Below are 22,516 nucleotides of genomic sequence, written 5' to 3' on the forward strand. Positions count from 1 at the left end.
CAAAATGCAGGACCTGAGAACCAAGATATAGCTTCCTTCCAAATTTGATGTCATTCTGCCCAGCAGTTCAGGCTGTAGTCATGTCTAACGGTCCAATAGGACTTAACATGGGAAAAACGCATTTTGGGACCCTCCCTTTTTCTCTTCCCCCACTACACAAAAACACCCCAAAACTTTCCCAACCCCATGTGAAGAACCAGCAATTTATTTGTGACCCAAGAGATACACACCTGAAAATAACGCTTTTCATAGAACTCTGTTATATGAATATGTATAGAGCCCCGAGACTACCAGCTGCCCATGGCCACACATTAAATAAATGGGGAGGTCTGCAGGGAATGCCCTCAACCCCAGGGACCACCACTTCCCTGAGGCTATATACTGCACCTCCCAGGTCCGGCTCCTGTTATGTCCCGGGGCTAGTCAACCTAAGATATTGCTGATTAATGTTGCTTGGCTGGAGCTACAACTGATCCCATCAAGCACCAGCAAACACTCCGCTTTCAGCAAGCAAGAGGTGGAAAATGCTCTCATCTGCTGAACTGAAACCCACCACTGGGTTTGGGCTCTCCACAGTAAGGCAAAGCCACTGACTAATAGAAAACAAAATAGAATCCAATACTGAACACTTGTTTCTTGATACGTATTTCTCTATACAATCAATTTAAAAGACAGGTAGATCCACACTTGTTGGATAGAATTAATCTATTTTTTTATTATTCTTTTACTTCACGTTCTTTGTTTGGTTATTTTTCACCAATTTCATATTTTAAACATCTTATACAAACATCTCTACATTGAATACAAAAATTGAAAAGTGGAAAAAGAAAGCAAGAGGCCTTTCCTTACTGCTTTTTTCACAGATTCGGTCCTGATGACAACTCCTAATTGACTCAGAGTTCGAAACGCGTAGACCATATTTGTTGAGCCATAAGACCACATCAATTTTTCTTTTAAAAGCGCTCCAAACTTCAAAAAGACTTTTCCTATCAATTGTCTATGGTGTTTTGTGAATATTGTAAATGTAAATTTAACCGTAAATATATTGTGGGAGTTGTGTATGTGTGAGACTGAATGTTTGATGTGTGGAATCCCTCTGAGTATGGAATGAACATGAATATGCAGAGGGTGCTTTGTGGTGATATGTAATCAATCTTTGATCCCAGTATTGACTCATCTGCTGAAAGCAGAGCATTCATCTGTTTCCTTGCCCACAGTCAAGTGAGCAGGAAAAAAAATCTGTATTTGTAAAGCATGAACTACTCACCCTTACGCGTCTCAAGGTGCTGGGAGCCATCATGGAAATGAAGTGAGCTTTTCTCCAGAGTCACATGGTGCTGAGCTGAGCTGCCGCCGGACCCGGGGATCGAACCGTAAATCCTGTGCGCCGAAGTCAGCTGCCCTGGCTGCTGCACCACACTAATCCACTCGATAAATTACTTTCACACACAAGGAGCTGTATTTCCAGCACCTTCCAGTGCGTGGAAGCAAAGCTGCCTCCAGCAGGAGGTGAGGAGCCGACAGGGACAGCAGGGGCCTTTAGGCTTCTACTGTGGTATAGGAGCAGACTGTGTGCCTTGGGGACCCGCCTACAGCAAACACAAGGAGATGATGGATGGAGCACTGAAACTTTCCAGCAACTCACCCCCAGTCACAGATCTGGGTTGAATCTTCAGCTCTCTTTCACACCTCAGTTTAGACCCAGCTATATGCAAATCAGTCTTTACCCTGTGCCTCATGGGGTCAATCCAGCCCGAACTGACAAGCCAGGTCTTCCCTGAACCAGAAGCAAACATCCTGGGACTGGTTTCTGGGTAACACCCTTCATCAGCCAGGCTAGCTTGAATTCAGTGGCAACATAAGAAAATTGGCTAGAGGAGGGGGGCTCCACGACCCTGTCCTCTATTTAAAAAAAAAAGAATTTAAAGGCCGAATCCTGGGGATTGTGTTCTCCAGGCTGATATCGACCCCCTCCCCATGGTATAATGGCTCAGCACCATTTTCTGGGTCCAAATTTGTCCCTAAGATAAGTATAACTCATGCCCCTGCCATGCACGGTTTTCTCATCAATAACTTCACTTCAAATGTTGCAGTAATATTATCATTGATATCATAGAAGATGTCACGAGCGATGTAACATGTGGGGTGATGAGCAGTCCATGATGAGGGCTTGAATTATAGTTACCTTAGGGCACAATGTATAGTTATTTGAGATAACTGTAACTATAGCTTCTGATGTTCGATTAATCCCATGACGTGAGGGTACACTATCCCTTTTTAACTTTATTTTCCCCCCTAGGACCGCATAAGAATGAATAAAATGGCGGCACCAACTTTCCTCACAGGTTGCGGCCAGTCAATCACTGCATTGCTGTTGGCATGTGGATTCACGAATACAAGGAGGTTCTGCAGATGACCAAGCCCCTACATATTAAAATTTTAATTTCAGTTAATGTCTCAAAAATGATTCAACTGATTTTCACCAAGTTACAAAAAGGTCGCTTACTGGACCAAGATCTACCTTTTTACCAAATTTGGTGTCATTCTGTTCAGTGGTTCAGGCTGCGGTCATGTCTAAAAACCCTAAGGGTATTATGATTAGAAGCACACTTTTTTTACCCTCCTTTTTTTTCTGCTCCCGCTGGATGAACATATTTGCACTTACAGTCTCAATATTTTGGGGCTCATTTAATGGACACAATATCATATGCTATCAGCAAACTGAGGAGACATTTAACCAGACTTCTGTTGGAAATGAAATACAATGGTTTTTTTTGTTATATTTCTTTTTATTGAAAATTAACAAAGGAAACAGCAAGGTATCAGATAGTTACAACAAGCAAATAGACTGTGCAATGAGGGATCATCGATACAAGCGACATTTAACTCGAAAATAGTTGGGGAGGGGTGGAGGAGAGGAAGAAGATAAAATGAAACATTTAACATAATATTCAATCAGGGGGAAAGCGAGAGATCAAGTATAACTGTTTCAGGTGGTATACATATATCTTCTGTATAACGATTCCAGGGTGCCCAGATCTTATGCCACTTTTGGGGGCGACTCCAAGTTACATAGACAGTCTTTTCCCTAATCATACACCAGTCCATATCATTCATCCAACACTCAATAGTAGGAGGCCGTTGGGATCTCCACAGTTGTGCAATATTGCGTTTGGCAATCATTGTTCCCAAGTTCACCCACTGAGTTTGGGCTACATTATGGTCAGTGGTCTCCCAAACATTTAAAATACAACGCCTGGCTTCATGTACAAGTGCAATACCCGTGACCTCCTGAAGTACCCTGTGAATCCTGCGCCAATAGTCAGTGATGTGACCACACTCCCAGAGGATGTGCAGAAACGTTGTCAGCTGGCCACAACCCCGCCTACACAGACCCTCCTCCGAAAAACCCATCTGTACCAAACGAGGACCCGTGACGTACACTCTGTGCAGTATTTTAAGTTGTACTAATCTAAGACGGGCTGGAATCGCAACCTCCTTTGGAGAGGAGATCGCTGACTGCCGGTCCTCGTCAGTTCAAGGCCATCACTGGTCCACTGATCTCGCAGTTGTGAGAGAAGGTCCGCTCTATGATTAATTAATTTTTTGCACACCAGAGAGATGGTACTATCCGGTATATACCCATTCAGAACACGATCCTCCAGCGGGGCAGAATCAGGTATCTCCGTCCCCTTAGGGAAGACCGAATCGAGCGCATGACGAATATGAGAGTAGCGGAAGAACTCCGTACCACCCAGCTTGAACTCGGCCTGCAGGGCCATAAAGGACTTCACCTGCCCTTAACCCAGAGGTCCCCCACCCTGGAGATACCAATGAGGTTCCACCTGTCAAACCCCTTCGTATTCCACATTTTGCCAAGCCGATCCGATCCAAATAGCGGGGTAGCCAAGGTCAAACGATCTTTCCATCCTAATGCACTAGTGGCAACCTGCCAAACACGCACAGCCGTCCGCGTCGGCCCTGTCAGAGATCCCACTACCGATTTATAATATAATGCCCTATAGTAATTACCTCCGGGGAGCAGCCACCTATCCATATCGAAACCTGGGTGAGGCCCGGGGCAATACGTACCATGGTTGATAGCCCCTAACTGTGATGCCCAATAGTACCGTTTGATATCGGGAAGAGCAATACCCCCATCGTACCAGGGAAGTGTCAATTTGGCAAGTGTAATTCGGGGCCTACCATCCCACAGCAACTTCCTCTGTAGACCCTCAACAACACGGAAGTAGCTACCAGGAACCAAATCTAGGGAATTTTGCAAGGCATACAAAAAACGAGGGAGGGACATCATCTTAAAAAGGGCGGCACGCCCGAGCAAGAAAAGCGGGAGCTTTCGCCAACCCGCCATGTCCCATCTCAACCGCGCCAAAGGAGGAAGGAGGTTTTTCTCATACCGGATCAAGGGGTTCATTGAAATAAAAATACCAAGATATTTGAACCCCTGCTGTGTGATCTGAATAGGACAATCACGCATCAAAACCGGCGCATCACCACTGAGCACATAAAGGGAGGATTTCGCCCAGTTAATGGTTAAAACCAGAATTCTTACCAAAAGAAACCAAAACGTCACACAATACTATCAGGGATTTTCTGGGGGAGGTAAGATACAATAGGATGTCATCCGCATACAAGGAGATATGATCGTCGTGTTCCGGGGACCAATAGATACCTCTCATTGACGGCCCCCAACGGATCCATGCAGCTAGGGGCTCATGTGCCAGCGCAAACAAGAGGGGAGATAGTGGACAACCCTGTCGAGTACCACGCCCAATGGCAAACGTTGCAGAAACGCGGCCATTAACCACTACCTGAGCGAGGGGGTCGGCGTAAAGAATCCGTACCCAGCCAATAAATTCAGAGCCGAAGCCGAATTTAGCTAACACTGCCCATAAATACGGCCATTCCACAGTATCAAACGCCATAGTGGTGTCAAGAGACGCAAAAATGTTTGGCTCTCGCAGCGTCCCCGCCCTAGCGATAACACCATGCAGCCGCCGAAGATTTAATGCAGTATTCCGGTGCGGGATAAAACCGGATTGATCCGGATGAACTAAATCACCAATAACCTTGATTAGTCTATTAGCTAACACCTTAGCCAAAATTTTCGGCTCGGCGTTCAACAATGAAATCGGCCGGTATGATGCACATTTATTCCGAGGCTTCTCCTCCTTATGTATAACAACTATGATGGACGCTGATCTCGGGGGAGAAACCCACTATCGCGGTATTCCTTAAACATATCCCTCAAATACAGGGCAATCCTGTCGGGCCGAAGCTTATATAGCTCAATTGGCAAACCGTTTGGGCCCATTGCTTAACCCGAACGCAAGGAACGCAGAGCCAAAGCTATTTCATCCGCCGTAATTGCCGAGTCCATTAAATCCTTATCGTCCTCAGAGAGACTTGGAAAGGTGATATCCCGAAGCAGTAAACGAGAGTCGTCCTCCGGCCTGTCGGACACAGAGGAGTACACAGTGCGAAGATGAGTGGCGAAGCACGCCACTATCTCCCGCGGGTCGGTAACCAAGGCCCCCTCCTCCGTCCCAATCTCCGGCACCACACGACTTGCTCTATCTTTCCTATCCAACCAAGCAATCAATTTGCCGGCCTTGTCTCCAACATCATATATACGCACCTGTTGCTCCCGCCTAAGAGCCTTCGCCGCATCCAACACTAATGACTTGTATTCAAACTGCTTCAGCTGTAGAACATGCAGTTTTGAGTGGGTCACCTCCTGTTCCAAAGCCGATTCCAAATCCAGTATTTCTGTCTCTATCTTTACCACTTCGTCCTCTTTCTGTTTTTTGGCGCCAGAAATCAATGAAAGGGCCTGACACCTCAGGACGGTCTTAAAAGCCTCCCATAAGGAGACTGAGGAAGTAACCGAGCCTTCATTCTCTAGGAAATAATGGTCAAGCGCCTTCACAAGACCAGTACGAATTTTAGGGCTACGAAGGTACCAAGGGTTAATCGGGGCAACCTGACCCTCGGCACTCGGGAATAAATCCAATCGGAGCCATAGTGGGGAGTGATCAGAGATCCCCCGAGCCATATGGCGGGCCTCTTTAATGCCAAAAGCCTGTGCAGCCGGCACTAACACATAATCAATCCTAGAGAGACTACTATGGGCTCCAGAGTGAAACGTATATTGCCGCTGAGTAGAATGGAGTGGACGCCAACAATCTACCAGACCCAATGCATCAATGAAATCAGGCAGCCATCTATGTGTCCCTTTGAGGTCCCTGGGTGGATGTCTATCAAGCCTTCCGGAAACCACCGCTTAAAGTCCCCACCCAGAATCAAAAGCCCAACGGGGAGATCAAGTAACACCCGCCCCAGTTCAGAGAAAGTAGTCGACTGCAAACCAGGGGGTACATAAATAGAAACCACGGTAAGAGTATGACCCTGCCACCGACCTGAAATCGCCACATAGCGGCCTCTGTCATCAATGACAGTGGATTCCACCTCAAGCAGCAGAGCAGTTTTAACAAGGATCCCAACTCCGCGTGAGCCAGAGGAGAACCCAGCATGCGCTACCAGACGATATAACTCATTCTATTCAGAGCCTGACATGTATGCCCGACCAAGTGAGTCTCCTGAAGAAGAACAATATCAGGTGAATGGCGTTTCAGGAATTGTAGCACCACCCCAAGCTTAATTTTGTCCCCCAACCCATTACCATTCCAGCTGATCAACCTCAATCCCCTACCCCCATCATAAAAGAGAAAGAAGATCCAACCACGAGCTTAGTCCAATGCCTCGATGAAGTCGTTCAACAGTGTGGCACCTTGCAGAAACAACAAACAAAACAGCCACACCACCCATTCCCCGGTCCCCAAACAACCCATTACAACACCCCCAACCCTGCACCCCTGCGCACGACTAGAAAGCCACCCCAACTTGCAGGGTGCCTGTCGCCCTCACACCCAACTAAACTACGAAAAGTAAGGCTGAGGAGGAATAAACCCCAAAGATATCCCCACAACCCCCCGTGCAAAAGAGTATTGACAGTAATAGATCGGATACGGAATCATCACATTAAAAGTCCTTTCATAGATTCCGGTGGCGCCTACTCTCAGGATCCCTTCAGGAAGGCAGAGTGTCCAACCAGTCCGCCACCACTTCAGGCTTATCAAAAAAGTACACTCTTTCGTTATATTCAATCCTCAGTTTGGCAGGAAAGAGCATGGCATATTTCATGTCCATATCCCGAAGACGTCGTTTGACCCCCATAAAACTGAGTCGCTGTTTCTGTACCATCTGCGTGAAGTCCGGGTAGAAGCTAATGGAGGAGTTTTCAAACTTGAGAGCACCTCCCGCACGAGGGGCCTGCAGGATAGCATCTCTGTCCCGAAAATTTTAAATCCTTGCTAACCAAGGCCGTGGTGGGGCTCCCACATTCGGTTTTCCGCCCGGGATTCTATGAGCCCGCTCCACCATGAAAAACTTGCTCAATCCCTTAGGCGCCAAATGGTTGGTGATAAGGTCCTCAACAAAGAGGTCTGCTGCTTGCTCTTCTGCCTTTTCCGGAACACCAATTATACGAACGTTTTTCCGCTGGGCCCGTCCTTCAAACTCCTCCAGGCGAAAAACCACTTTGTTGTTAGAAGCCCCAAACTTACGGACTGTAGATTGCAACTCAACGACATCGTCCGTAAGGCTCGATGTTTTAATATCCAGCGATTTAACCCTCTCATTGGTTTTGGTAAGATCCGTCCGGATCAAATTCACGTCGATCGCCACCATGTCCAACTTGTGAGCAAGAGTCTCCATCTGCTCCCGAGGGAAGATTGGATACCATCAATGGCGGCCATCACGTCCTGTAGCGTCGGCTCCTCCTTCAGGGTCGATGAAACCTTCGCACTCTCCAGCGACCCACTGGCCCCGCCGGGCAACCCTCGAATCTGAGCATACCGGTCCATGACATTGGTTTGCGTATAGCTGCCCCATCTGGTATTCTTCACCCTTTGCTTGTCTCCATCAGGCTTGCCCGCCATGTCGTGATATTGTCTAAAAGTTTTTTCCCCCCTGGGCAATATCGAGGGAAGGGGAGACACAGCAGACCAAGCAGGGAGGAAAGAACAAGTTCCACCCGAGGGACCGCCAACCAGTGCGCCAGAGTAGAAGGGAGCCGATAGGGTGAATGTCAATGAGGTGTCACAAGCCCCGAGACCCCAGTGATAGTCAAAAACGAAAGTGAAACTGAACTGGACCGGCCCTGCAACAAGCCGTTGTTGTTCAATTATGTCCTGGGCACCATGTCAACTCGGGCACCGGGCATCCAGAAGACTAAGGCCGCAAATGTCTAAGCGCCACAACTCCGGTCACCGGGGTCTGATCGGGACGGCGGCAACGGTTTCAGGATCACTGGTGGTTCATCCGCACCAAGACGTCAACTGCCAACAGGATAAATGACAGGATATATTCGGGAGGTTACGAGGGTCTCGAGAGCCCTTTGCTCACGCGGCCATCTTGGTTGCGCGCGAAGCTACTCCTCCATAAAATACAATGTTGATGTTTTAGTGAAAGTGTTGTTTTGTGGCCAGCAGCCTTTGTGTGGAAGACATTTGAGGAGGATTGCCTTAGAAATCATTGGAGGAGAATGGATGTGAGTTGATGTGAAGGTTTATTGAAGCAATTTACAAATGATGGATCTTTTAACTTTTCCTAGGTACAGAATGTCGAGCAAACCAATAACTCTAAAGAGCAAAACTGACACCAGCATGTTTAATAGGAATCCAGGGAAGGCAGAAATGCAATTACATGTGAATGTGAATGTACTTCTAGTTAATAAAGCAGTGATACTGATTGCTCCAGGGAAGTGTGAGACAGAAAGTGCACAGCACAAACTATTTTGAAAATGTGTATACATTTCTCCATAACTGATATGAAGATGGCTGTCTTCACATTACAACATATGAGTCAGTCAACAATTAAAAGCATATTAATCAACGTGTTATTTCTTTGTTTTAGTGAAACATGGACTGAGAAGGAACCGGTGTTAAAACGTAAATTCAAAAAAATCCTGAAATATGACGTCATGAGCTCTAACCCTTTGTCTCCCGTCACCCACCCCCAGGCTGACTGCCTGCTCCTGGCACACTGTGTGGAGCACTTTGTCCAAGACAAGAAGTGCTACTGTGAAGCTCTGAAAAATGTCTGCACACTGGTAAAGCCTGGAGGAACTCTGATCATGGTTACAAAGTTCTACGCAACATTTTTCATGTGCGGTGACTTCAAGATTCCTGTTTTCTGCTTGGATGAGGATATTCTGAAAGATGCTCTCAAGGGGGCTGGTCTTGTCATAGAGGAAGAATACATTTATCCTCGGAAAACAGAAAGTTTGTACGATATAGCAGATTTTAAATATTTTGCTGTTTTTAAGGCTCGCAAAGAAAGAGAAATGTAATCCTACAGTAGATCAAACGTAAACTGCCCAGGTGCAAAATGATGAAAAATTAAGCTCAGCTGAGCATCAAATTACTTTTTTTTCCATTTTCTTATTATACATATTCCTTAAAATGATAATTATTTCTTGATTATTATAGCGAAAAGTTGATACAACATAAAAGTAGTCCATAACACTGGGCAATGTTGAGTAACAATAGTGAGTACAATTCTTAGTGAGGAGTTGGTGCATAAATATAATCAATAAATAATGATGACATCCTAACTCCTGGACATGACTTTCTGTTCAAGAACTTCTCATTTCTGGTGTTTTGTTTTTAATTGTAAACCCAAGGACCTGGATCCTCAGGCAGGCAAATATACTTCTAAACCAGAGGCCTGACTGGACTGGTGCCCAGTTTTCAGGATAAATGTTTCAGATGTTCAGAGGTCCACCACTAATTCCACTTCATATCTAAAAATAAAATATTTGGGAAGGTTGACCAAACACTCATGCTTTCTTTATATATATTTTGGAAATTAAGAGGTTAGTTTATTCTACTTCAGTCAGTGTTACACATTGAAATTCATTATTTTTAAATATACAACTTTAATCAAAAGACTAACAACCACATTCATAAATGTTGGGTTTTGCAATTTCTTAATTGTGATTTTTAAGGAATCGCAAAAGCTTAAATCGCTTAAAAAATAGGGATTTCTAAACCTTCCTTAATTGCGAGTCGCAATTATGGAATACCAGCCCATTCATTTCTATGGGCCTAGAGGTACATAGGAATGAATGAGAAGACATTCTCAATTAACGATTCTCAATTAGAGAATTGAAAATTGAGAATGCAATTTCAAGGGAGCAGGGGTATCAAAAAGATGCCTGAAATACCGCTTTTGTCCGCCATAAGTTGGCAGGGTATGCTCAGACGTGAGTCCCTTGCTCACTTAACCTCTAGATTCAAGCAAGCGGGGCTGAAGACGGCTCCCATGAGGCACAGGGTCAAGGCTGATTTGCATATGGCCATGTCTGACCTGGGGTGGTGTGGAGTGCACAAAAACGATGGATTTAGGCCCAGATCTCTGTATTGGGGTGAATGTATGACATTGTTCTGCATTCTGTCCATCAATTGTTGTTTTTGCATTTGTCAGCCCAAATGGGATGGGTATGCTCAGAGGTGAGTCCCATGCTCTCCACACCACTGGAGTCAATATATCCAGGCTGATGAAGGCTGAAAGCCAGAAACCGGTCCTGGGAAGCTTGATTCCGGTCCAGGGAAGACATGGCTTGGCAGTTCGGGCTGGACTGTTCCCATGAGGCACAGGGTCAGACTGATTTGCATATGGCCATGTCTGACCTGGGGTGGCAGAGTTGGCTAAAGAACGGTGATGGATTAAACCCAGATCTGTTGATTGGGGGTGAGTGTTTGTACTGTCAACGCTCCGTCCATCACCACCTTTGGTTTTTCCAGGGGCATATTTTAAACATTACCTCTCTTTTCAGGGATAAGTTTAATGTTGTTCTCAATTGCATCATACCTTCAGGGTTTTAAGTCATACTTTGACCACTACACTGAGGCAGTATTTTCTTTCTTTCCATTGTAGTCCTCTGGCTCCAGGGACTACAACTTCTAGCATTGCCCACTGCACATTTTTTAGTTCAAACCAACAATCAATAATTCGTTATCAATGTAATCTGTTTTTGACCTTGAAGACCACCTGGGTGTTTCTCGTGTATGCCCTGAGTCTCTTTTGCCTTAAGGAAGTGTTTGCTAATCCAGTTCAGAGTGCATCCCATCATAGGATGCTTTATTGGCGCTCTGTAAAATGACGTAGGTAAACCTGTGATTCCTTAAAGTGGCCACACGGTGACAGCATGCCTTCACAATATGTTTCCAGGAAGAAATCAATGTTTCTCTCTCTGTGAAAAAGAATTAACATACATTATTTAAGTTGCAAATTCTGTGGTACCTTTAGGAGCTCCTTATCATGCTCTTCGACAGGCATTTGTGGCAAATGTGGTTTTGGTTTCCTCCTATTTTTTTATTTTAATTTACATATTATCTCACTTTTACATACAAACAGAGTCATACAGAAGTTTTTATTTTTTTACTCTATTCATGTATACTTTGAGTGAATGTTATTAACTTTCTTCCTGTGCACTGAGGGGGATATTTGCAGAGTTAGCCCCCTTGGCTTAACACTGTGCTCCGCCATTCTGAAAAGCAAGGCTGCACCATATTAACAAGCATGTGTTACAGCCTTGCATTTACTCCTGCGATGGCACTAAGTTTAGCAAATTGCCAATAATGCAGACACCCTTGCACCATAGTGCAGGGGTGCCTGCAAGCAGGGGAAGAATGCTTTATGTGTAGGAAGATTTCCCTTCCTGCACATAAACTATCCTAAAATGCCATTCTGTCACTTTCATGTGTGCTGCTTCATGCAGCCCACATGAAAGTGACAACATTGAAATTTTTTAAAGGTTTGTTTATGTACAAGAAGGTATTAGAGACGATTAGAGATGATTGCCACTGCTACCGTCCCTACTGCAGCCGATTCCTGTGCTGCTGCCTGCCGCCATTGCTGCTGTTGTTCCGCACCCGGCCCGGAGTCCGGAGACCCTTAGGGGCCAAGGCTGCTGCTGTGGCGGGGGCCACGAGCTTTGGAGCAGTGAGCAGAGAGGCGGAGGGGTGGAAAGGCTCCGGATCTCCGGTGGCACACCCAGATGGAGGTGGTGCAGAACGTGAGAGAGAGGAAGAGTCTGCATAGCTGGTTCTGGTTCCAGTGGGAGTTCTTTACAGGTGAGGTGAGAGAAGTGTGGGAGAGGACCTAGCCACACCCTCTGATAAAACCTGATAAATCTTGGTGATTTGGTTCCCCGACAACTTGGAGATACGATTGGGGTTCACGTTTGTTCTTGGATTACTTTGAAGCCCTTAAAAAATGCATTCACATTCCTCAAGTCAGTGAAGGTGTTCAAGGAGTACCCCTGGGCACAAGCTGCTTAGGGCGTACATATTGAGTGTTGAGTGTACTGAGTTGGCAGGGTGCTACCTACTAGGATCCGCGGAAAACCCTCAGTGGATACTTTATTTTGATCTTGTAAACGCACAAAAAATGCGCTCATGAAAGGAAAGGGCAATGAAGGTCCTGAAAATCTCAAGTACCAAGTGTTTTAAGAAAAGCTAAAGCTCAACCCAAAGATTCGAAATCAGACACTCATATCTCCAATAGCAAGGATGTTAGAAAAATCCTTTAAAGTCCCACATAAATTTGATTTTCTAAAGTACCCGACGGGGATCATGATGTCAATACAAAGCGACCCAGAAGTAAGAAACTTACAGGCATCAATCAAGCCATTTACTGAGTGTAATGACCGGAAAATTTGGGCAAAATCAAGATGAAGATGAAGCTCTTGAGTAGAAAACAAATAATGTGGTCTTCGAGCCAAATATGATGGATCAAACATTTACTCAAATTAGTGGCCATGAGTTACTAAGTATAACATCACCTTGTCAAAAATATCTAAACTTAGAAAATATTGTTAAACCTGCAAAAAGTGAGATGTCACTTGAAGAAATGAACATGCAACCGGAATTGCAAGAACGCCAATTAGGTTACCTATAGAGGTACAAGTTGAAATAAGGATAAATACTGTTCAAAGCTGGGTTCTGGTAGTTGATAACCAGAATATAGCAGGAGATAAGAGTGCAAACTTAGATGATCCATTCGACGAAAGCCAACTTTGGAAAAAAGGATATGCCCTCCCTTTGTCAGAGATAACTATCATTGTACGGATCTAACCTCACAGAGAAATAAATCACCCAAACTATTGTCTAGTAACCTAGATACGCAACCCAAAACATTAAGCTTGGGTGAAGAATTAATACAATTCCCAGGAAATAACTTAAGAAAGGAATCGCATTGGCACAATCTGATAGTGTAGACAGCAGCTATCAAAAAGATGCCCTCACCAACAAACAGAAACCTCAATGGGATAAAAACACTAAAACAATAAAAAATCAGGACCTGGGCTCCATTTGGGATATCTTTTATCAAACTTCATCCCTTACTCTTGAAGCATTGACCTTTCAGTCTAATAAAATGGATATGCAAATTCAAATACTGGGAACAATGGCAAATGCGGTTGCAGGAATAGATCACAAATTAGCTGAACTTAATTATTTGAGAACTAGACCCATCAACCACCTATGTAGAATGTTCTTGTGTGCCAATAATTAACAAACATACAACAGTACCTGAAGTTATCAGTACTATATTGGAAGATGTCAAGGAAAACCTCCAACTGAATAGAAACAGGAAACTAAATAATAAAGAAGGCACATGTTTAACATTTGAAAGTAAACTCACTAAGACGTATGATCAAACCACTCAAAGTGATTTACATGCAAATGATCGATCATGCCCTCCAATAATCCTAAATAATCTCCAGGTCATCAGTAAACCAGTAGAGGGTAAACCATCAGATCAATCTGTAGAAGAACGAAAGGGTGAACAAGAAGATAAGGAAGTGGCCCTGACATCACCATTTATAATGACAAAAAGGAATAGGAAAAAACTGCGCAAGGCAAGAAATGAAGCTAAGGCGCAGGAACTAATAGAGTCAGACCCACTCAAAGGAACAAAACTAAATTAGAATCTTAAAGGAAAACTACTCGCGGAAGAAACACTTGGAACAGAAAACCCAGATTGACCTGCCAATATCAACCATCACAACAAACATTCAGTATTTTGATATTTTTGCAAAAACTGGAAAAACCTTTAGCAAGAACTGAAAAGTAAAATCCAAATGGATTAAGTGACCTTAAACGATACAGCTGATCTCATACCCGATGATCCTTCTGAAGTATGGAAAAAGTTTATAGCAAAGGAGCCCCCTCATGATAATCCTGGAATTGGCTATGTGGAAAACAGGGCAAAGAAGGATACCCTAAGAGGAATACAAACAAAGGGCGACCAACTGACGAGTTCTTTAAGCTCACAAATAACTACAATTAAGGTAGATAAAAGGGATGTAGGTCTATCAAACAGTGGCATCACGGTACGACAATCAAGTCTGCGAGATCTTAATAAAGATCCAAACACACAATTGAGCCTAACATAACTATCGACCCATCATGATTCCTCCAACTACAAATTAGGTAACCAACCAGAGGTAATAGACCAAATAGAAGACATAATCCAACCGAAAAAACTGGATCATCTAGTTATAGTAAGAAGCGGTACGAACAAACGTTGTATAAATATAGTCCATCAAGTTCCAAAGAAGTGCACCGGAAGGGACCTGTTAATTCAAAGGACGGAACAACTAATTTTTAAACCAGTATATGAGCCCAGGGGGCAACAAGACATCTAAAATAGAGGCAACCTCTTGTGCCTATTTAACTCTGTTCCATCTTTAGCTAATGTCTCAACTAAAGACATTGAATGCGTTGGGTTCTTACAAAATCCCGAAGGCTCACTGCCACTAACAGTAATAACAATAACATCCCCATCGGCTGTGGAACAAATTATGAAAGAAAAAGAAACATTTCGTATTTGGGGAATAGAGACACTCAACTTAGCAAAGTTGCGCCAAAGGAATATCCTACACCATTGATAAAAACAGAAAAATTGTTAACTAATGGAAAAGAATAAAAGGGTGCACCAACCTTCTCTGTACTGAAAAGAAAATTACAGAAACTAGATATAGATGTCGCAAATCCACTGGGTGTCAAAATGACAGAGAAGCACAACGGGATGAACGAGAAATGGATTACAATGGCCTTACATGTAAATGATAACCAACGACAGAAAAAACCCACAAAATAACAACAAAAAATGTAGGTAACAATAAGGAAACAATAACAATCTGCTCGTGGAACATAAATGGAGTAGGCAAAAAACTGGATAATACAACTCAATTATTTAAGCGCTATCAGATAATATTACTCCAAGAGACTTGGGCAATGGTTCCATTTATCATGCATGGATACAAAAGATACTTTGAACCTGCGATCAGGCAGAACAACTATGGACACCCTTGTGGTGGCCTAGCAATATTTATATCAATTGATTTAAAAGCAGAACATATGCAATTGGTCTCAAACAACTGTGACATTCAAACGGTAATGTTAAAATACAAGAGGCATGAACAAGAAAAATCCCTAAAGCTGGTCAACATTTATATCCCTACCACGTTTAACTAAAGAAAGACTAAGGGCCAGATGTAGGTAAATTTTATTTTACCACCTCTTAAATACCGCATCATACCGACTCAGTATTTCAGAGGTGGTAAAATAAAAGTACCGAGATGTAGGTAAATGCAGATGTGCAATTACCGAATCGGAAACAGTCGGTATTTTCCGATGCGGTAAATACCGACCAGTTAATGCCCATTCATTCCTATGGGCTTTGAAGCCCATAGGATTGATTGGGCATTTACCGGTCGGTATTTACCGCATCGGAAAATACCGACTGTCACAAGGGTGCAGGGGGTGTCACTTTGACACCCTCTGGCACCCCCAAAAGAGGCTCGGGTGCCATGTGGCAGGCATACCTGCCCTAAGGGCAGGTCTGCCTGTCATATGGCATAGGTGTGCATGCACACATGTGCATGCACACCAGAATCGGTATTTTACCATCAAGTAGTATTTGATGGTAAAATACCGATTTTGTACTGCTTGTGGGACTCAGAAGAGTCCCACCTACATACCAATTTTCCGGAATCCGTAATGATACCGACTCGGTATTTTACATACTCGGTAAATTTACCTATCGGTAAATTTACCGAGTCTGTAAAATACAGGGACCTACATGTCAAAATGCTTTTACCGGTCGGTAACGGCCGAATTCGGACGTTACCACCCGGTAAACGCCTACCTACATCTGGCCCTATGTGCGCTGCCTTTTCCAGCTACTTACTGGAGCAAATGGTAGAGGACTTTATACTCTCAGGAGACTTTAACTTAAGCCTGTTGGTACCCTTTACAAGAGATGACGACACAAAGTCACAAGATCAACAATGGCTTATCCCTGCACAAGCAATGGACGCAACAATCAAGCCCAGGTAAATTAAAACACGCCTAAACCTCGTAAGGGATATGGAAGCATTTTGTTTAAGAATACTCAATGGTAGATTTCCAACTGATTTACCTCCAGCATGGTCCTGTCATTCTCAAAATACTTAATGTCGAATTGATTATACAATGGCATCGCTGAACATCTTTAACAACTGTACCGCGTATTACCTAAAGAAGGTCCCTGAGAGCGATCATTGCCAACAAATAATTAGTACAACACTCACCAACACAAAACATCAATTGTACTTATCAATGCAAGGTCAGGTTGGAACCATCAACTATTGGAAATTAATCTGGAAACCAAATAATAAAGGTCTTATCAGTGCTTCAGCACAAAAACTGATTATTGAATGCTTCCAGGAAAAAAACTCTATATCAGTAATTGATCAGTGATATGTAAGTTAGTTAACCAACAGGATAAACGTATTGAAGTTAGGGAGAGATACGAATCACAAACAGGAGAAAAAGAAACACAAATCAACCTTACCTACACTCTGCGGAAAATGAAACAGACTTGAAATAAACTGAGGAAAGAACTGATAAACTTTCCTAACAAAGAAGAAACACAAACCAACTTAAAGGAGTTAAATCAAAACGTAAGGAAATTAATCTGGAATGAAAAAACCGAAGCTAAGAATGATCTATGGACCAAAATGTGTTATGCCTGTAATCAAGGAAATTCAAGGAAGTTCTATAAGATGATAAACAACTTAATAAGAACAGATAAAGTTGTAGTAGCTTCAGTATTAACTGAGACCGAATGGGTGAACTTTCTGGCGCACCATTTGAACCTGGATTGTAGATTAATAAAAAATTAAATCAACCATATAAGGAAGGAAAGTTCTAATCCAGATTAAAAAAACAGACTTGAAATAACTCAAGATCAAGTACTTAAGGTAATAAAAAAACAAAAAGATGGGGCTCCACGTCCTAATGGTATCCCCTTTGCCCTGAACAAGGAGGATCCAGTTATATGGGCAGAACATCTCTCCAAGGTTTTTTAAGAAGGAGTCCGGTTAGGGGATATATACCTGAATCTTGGAGAGGGTCCCTAATATTCCCTATTTTTAAAAAGGGAGATTGGGCCCTCCCTGAGAACTACTGTTTAATAACCCTGCAGGACATTGATGCAAAATTGTTTGCAGGGATCTTGTTGACGAGTTTATCTGACTGGGTGAAGGACAGCAACATTCTCCCACCGAACCAAACTGGTTTTATTAAAAGCCTAGGAACAGCTACTAACATCTTAGCCCTCTCCGTTCTAATCGAACTCTCTTGGTAAAGGCTACGAACTCAGGGGATTCCATCCTTCCTATTGCACCTGATACGTCTCTTGCACTTACACACCTGGGTCAGAGTGCGCATCGGGGATGGGCGGTCACTCACTAATGAAATACGAACGACAGGCGGACTAAAGCATGGGTGTGTATTAGCTCCATTATTATTTAACTTGTTCTTAGCTGAACTGACGGAGGCCTTGAATGATACAAATGCTTATCCACCAAAGATTGCAAACAAACACATATCAAATCTTCTCTATGCAGAAAATGTTATTCTTCTAAGCAATACAAAGGTGAGCCTAGAAACGCACATTTGAGTACGCAATAGAAAATAGGATGGTAATAAACGAAACAAAATCCAAAGTTATGGTCATTACTGAAAACTTGAGACGGAAACATAATTCCAAATGGTTTTTGGGAAAGCAGCACTAGGAACAAAGTAGAAACCTACAGTTATCTCGTTGTCATATTCAAAGACAATGGACATTTTATCCCTCAGAAAATCAATATCAATAGGAAAGCTAATGCTTTAACAGCTACATTTAGGACCATCCAAAAACCAACTAGTGACCAAACATGCCGAACTCTCCTTAAGGTGATATCTGCAAAATTGTTACCCTCTTTAACATATGGCAGTGAGGCCCTAAATGGAAAAGACGCTGTCACCATCAACAATGCTATCTCAAAACTTTTAGATCTCTTTTCCATCTTCCTAACAATACATTGCAAGCTCAGATTAGGCTGGAATTTGGTTTGAACAATCAGCTCTACGTACGAAAGGGCCTTGTAATCAAAGTTTGAATAGAGTGAAAAATGACCAAGATAATTAATGTTCCAGTTACTGTGGAAAGAAATTAAAGGAAATAACAAATCATCTGCCAGGAAATTTCTGGACGCAGCTCTGGACGAATTTGAGCTTAAGGAGATCTGGGACTCCACAATAACCCAGGAATCATTTAAGAAAGTTGTTAACAATACAACTGATTACCTATCATTTATAACTGACAAGGCCATCCTAGTCAAAAGAAAACATGCATGTTCCATAATAAATGGCTACTCAAAAAAGATTATTCAGCAATATCTTGACAAGGCATGGTCATTGAAAAGCAAACAGATTTTCATTAAAGCAAGATTTGGAGTATGGCTGGGCCAAAACCATGCACCACCGTGGAAGAAACTTGAAGGCGCCATGTTGTGTAGGCTTTGTAAATCTGGTGAAGAAAATATTATCCATCTCGTGTGTCTCTGTCCTGAACTAAAAAAAGACAGATTAAATTAAAAAAGATTATTTAACAAAATAAGGATAAGGACATGCAGACATGCATTGATTTGTTGTCTCTGTCCAGATAATATACTCATCAACTCGGCTTTGACAACATTTTTTGCAAAAGTATGGGAAAAATTAGAACTGCATGAAACTGTAAAATATGAATGATTACTTATCTTTTAAAGTCTTAAACACATGAACTTTATTACAAACTTTTTTGTACTAAAGATATATATATATTCACTGAAAAAACCATAGGTTATAGACCATATATAGTTAGGAATTAGCATTTAAAAAACCTTATTTTACTCACACAAAACCATTGAAATTCCATATATAGTTAGTTGCACTAACTATATATCGCGCACCTGCAATCCACTGCTGATGATGTCACATATTACATCATTCATGACATGGTCAGTGACATCACTGATGACATCACTGATGACATCTCAAATGACATCACTGATGACATCACTGATGACATCTCATTTGACATCAATGACCACATCACTGATGATATCATTCATGTGACAATACAATGCATCTCCTCACATTTTAATATAACCTCTGTTTCACCCAGTGTTAAATACAGAATATAATTTTTGAAACCATTGACACACCAATACTAGTTACTACATACGCACTCACTGATTCCTACGTCTACACACACCTTCACTCATTCACCCATACTATCATTCATACATACAATCACTCATCTTTACAACACTATCATATGCACTCATACACCTATACAGACACTCACAGTCTGCCACTCATCCATGGAGTTACTCACACACCTAGTCAGTCCTGTAAAGAATCAATGACACTTCCATTTTCTTGTCTATACAGTTAAACATAGAGCACCTTACATTTTCAAACATATACTAACACATACTTACCTTGTTATACAATCATTGATACAAGTACACATTGATCTGCACAGAGTCACACACCTCCCAGCCAGCCACACACACACTCAGTCTCCCATACAAATACTTGGACAATCAATCAGTAACCCATATAGTTAATCATATAGCTACTGATCAAAACATGCAGCAGTTTACAGAACAACAGACATAATGATGCACAAATTAAGACACTTTAGTCACTAACCCATGCACTCAGTGAGACACATTTAATCACTCACTCATGCATTCAGTCATGCACCTACTAAATCCTTTGTCCAGACACTTATACTTCCACTCATTCTTCAATATGTAAGACACATTTTAACTTTACAGAAACATACAGTCACTGGATGTTGTCATCAGTGATGTCATCAGTGATGTCATTTGAGATGTCATCAGTGATGTCATCAGTGATGTCACTGACCATGTCATGAATGATGTAATATGTGACATCATCAGCAGTGGATTGCAGGTGCGCGATATATAGTTAGTGCAACTAACTATATATGGAATTTCAATGGTTTTGTGTGAGTAAAATAAGGTTTTTTAAATGCTAATTCCTAACTATATATGGTCTATAACCTATGGTTTTTTCAGTGAATTTTCAAGGTTTTGTAAATGCTAATTCCTAACTATATATGGTCTATAACCTATGGTTTTTTCAGTGAATTTCAATGGTTTTTTAATAGCAAATATCATAAGCTGTCGAATGTCAAGTACGTGGTAAGTGAAAACATTTTCGTGTTTATGCACACTGATCTGCTTTGAATGGTGCCCCCCCCCCCTCATTTCTATTAGGAGTACTCTCTCTTTGCAGATAGTGAAAGGTAGTTAACGCAGGTCTTTGCCCCCATTGTAATCCGTCGTGCCTGCTTCTCTCTCCATTTGATTCATTGTTATCCAAGTATTTACTGTTTTAGAATTAGTTCTCTTTGGTTCATTCTCTATTTACAAACAAACACAGAGTCGCAATACTCTGTTTAGTCTTTGCAGATAACGAAAAATCGTGTAAAGAAAAGGAATCGAGCAAAATCAGTAGGCCACTAATGGGATCTCTTTTTGACCTCGCTAAAATAGAAACATTAGGAACAACCCCTCATGACAAATACAAAACTAGTGAGATGAACTGAACTCCACACAATGATGGCTGCAAAACAGCTCTGCTCCGCCACCCACCCCGCCCAAAATAACGATAAAGAACGGCTGCCATGATTGGTTGCGGAATGACCACGACGGAGCTACGAAATGGTGCTGCTCTCATGCTAACCCCAGCTTCAGTCTGAAACATCCAGAAACACTGTAGACTACCAATTCGATCAGTTCCGGTAGCGCCCCAATGTAACCCGGTAGAGAAGAACTAGCCCTCCCCTCTTTGACTGATGGTTCTTGTTGCCTGTCCCTTCTGTTGTCATTTAACAGAACTATTTAGCCTGCTGAAAGGGGTTGTGTTCCGACCGCTGGTTGGTGGAGACATTTTGACTATATTCTGTACCTGCGTTGTCGCGTAATGCGTCATATGACGCGCCGCGTTAGCGCATCCGGAAGTCATCCGGGGCGCGCAGCGCGTAACGTAAGCATAACAAGTCATGTGACTTGTTAATAAAACTTTTCATTGGTTCATTTTACTTTTCTTATTGTAATGATGAAAGGCTTGATCATATGACCTAAAAATTACGCTTTTCATTACTTCCGAACATTATTTTTTCTTAAATATATGTTATAATGTTCCAGGCTAATGTACTTTCCCGGAAATTTTACAACTGTCCTGCAAGTAAAATATATTCTTTTTTCGAGAAAAAGAGCGTTTCTTCGTCCCATGACGGAGCCGTTGAGCAAAAGAGGGTCGACCTGCTGTCTTAGTCGCCGATACGCCTGAATATGAGATTCTTATCGATCACTTTATGTTGCAGGAATAGAAAACACAACAGCCCTTGACCATTTATCTTTACTGCGTTCCTTCGTATTATACCTTTTACCCTTCATGTAATTGGTCTGCTTTATTTCACTTGCCTTTTAATGATTCTAAAACAGTGACTATTATTAAAAACTTTACCAATGTATATACTACTACCATGTTTTCTTTTAAAAACCTTTATTGTGAAAATTTCATTATACAAATACGAGCCTATAACCACGTGGGCCGGCCACGGAGCAAACTGTAATCGTATATGATAAATAGACATTTACACTGTAGAGGAACGTAACGGGCGGGCCATTAGGTTGCAAGAACTAAGGTGTCTAACAGTTACGGAATCGGTGGACGTACATTTTATAATTAAAATACGACAGGGCCAGTTACAATAAAATTATCTAGATATACATTTGCGGGCAAGTACCATGGGTGACGTTAATTCGAACTTTCAACAGTACAGTAATCAATAACACATCAGAACTTAATATCAATAGGGATGTCGAAATATTCAATCAATTCTCGTCCCCGCCCGCCATGTGCTTCAAAACTGCATACGTATCTCGTGATTTCAAGGTTCTGCAACCAGTACACAACAAGGAGTTACGAGTCCCATTTATTCTGGCGCCATTTTGGGCGAGGACGGG

At 42.4% G+C, this 22,516-nt stretch overlaps 1 protein-coding gene across 1 annotated transcript in view; it reads left to right on the plus strand.

Moving 5' to 3' along the window:
• The window catches only part of LOC144751963 (nicotinamide N-methyltransferase-like), a 78,851-nt gene extending 69,154 nt beyond the window's left edge, over positions 1-9,697 (plus strand). The window contains exon 4 of the mRNA XM_078639925.1: positions 8,998-9,697. Coding sequence (XP_078496051.1) covers positions 8,998-9,433 — 436 coding nt within the window. The 3' untranslated portion in view covers positions 9,434-9,697. The remainder of the gene's footprint in view (positions 1-8,997) is intronic.
• The last annotated feature ends 12,819 nt before the right edge of the window (positions 9,698-22,516 follow it).

The sequence above is a fragment of the Lissotriton helveticus genome, chromosome 4_2, assembly GCF_964261635.1.
Source record: "Lissotriton helveticus chromosome 4_2, aLisHel1.1, whole genome shotgun sequence".
Lineage (NCBI taxonomy): Eukaryota > Metazoa > Chordata > Amphibia > Caudata > Salamandridae > Lissotriton > Lissotriton helveticus.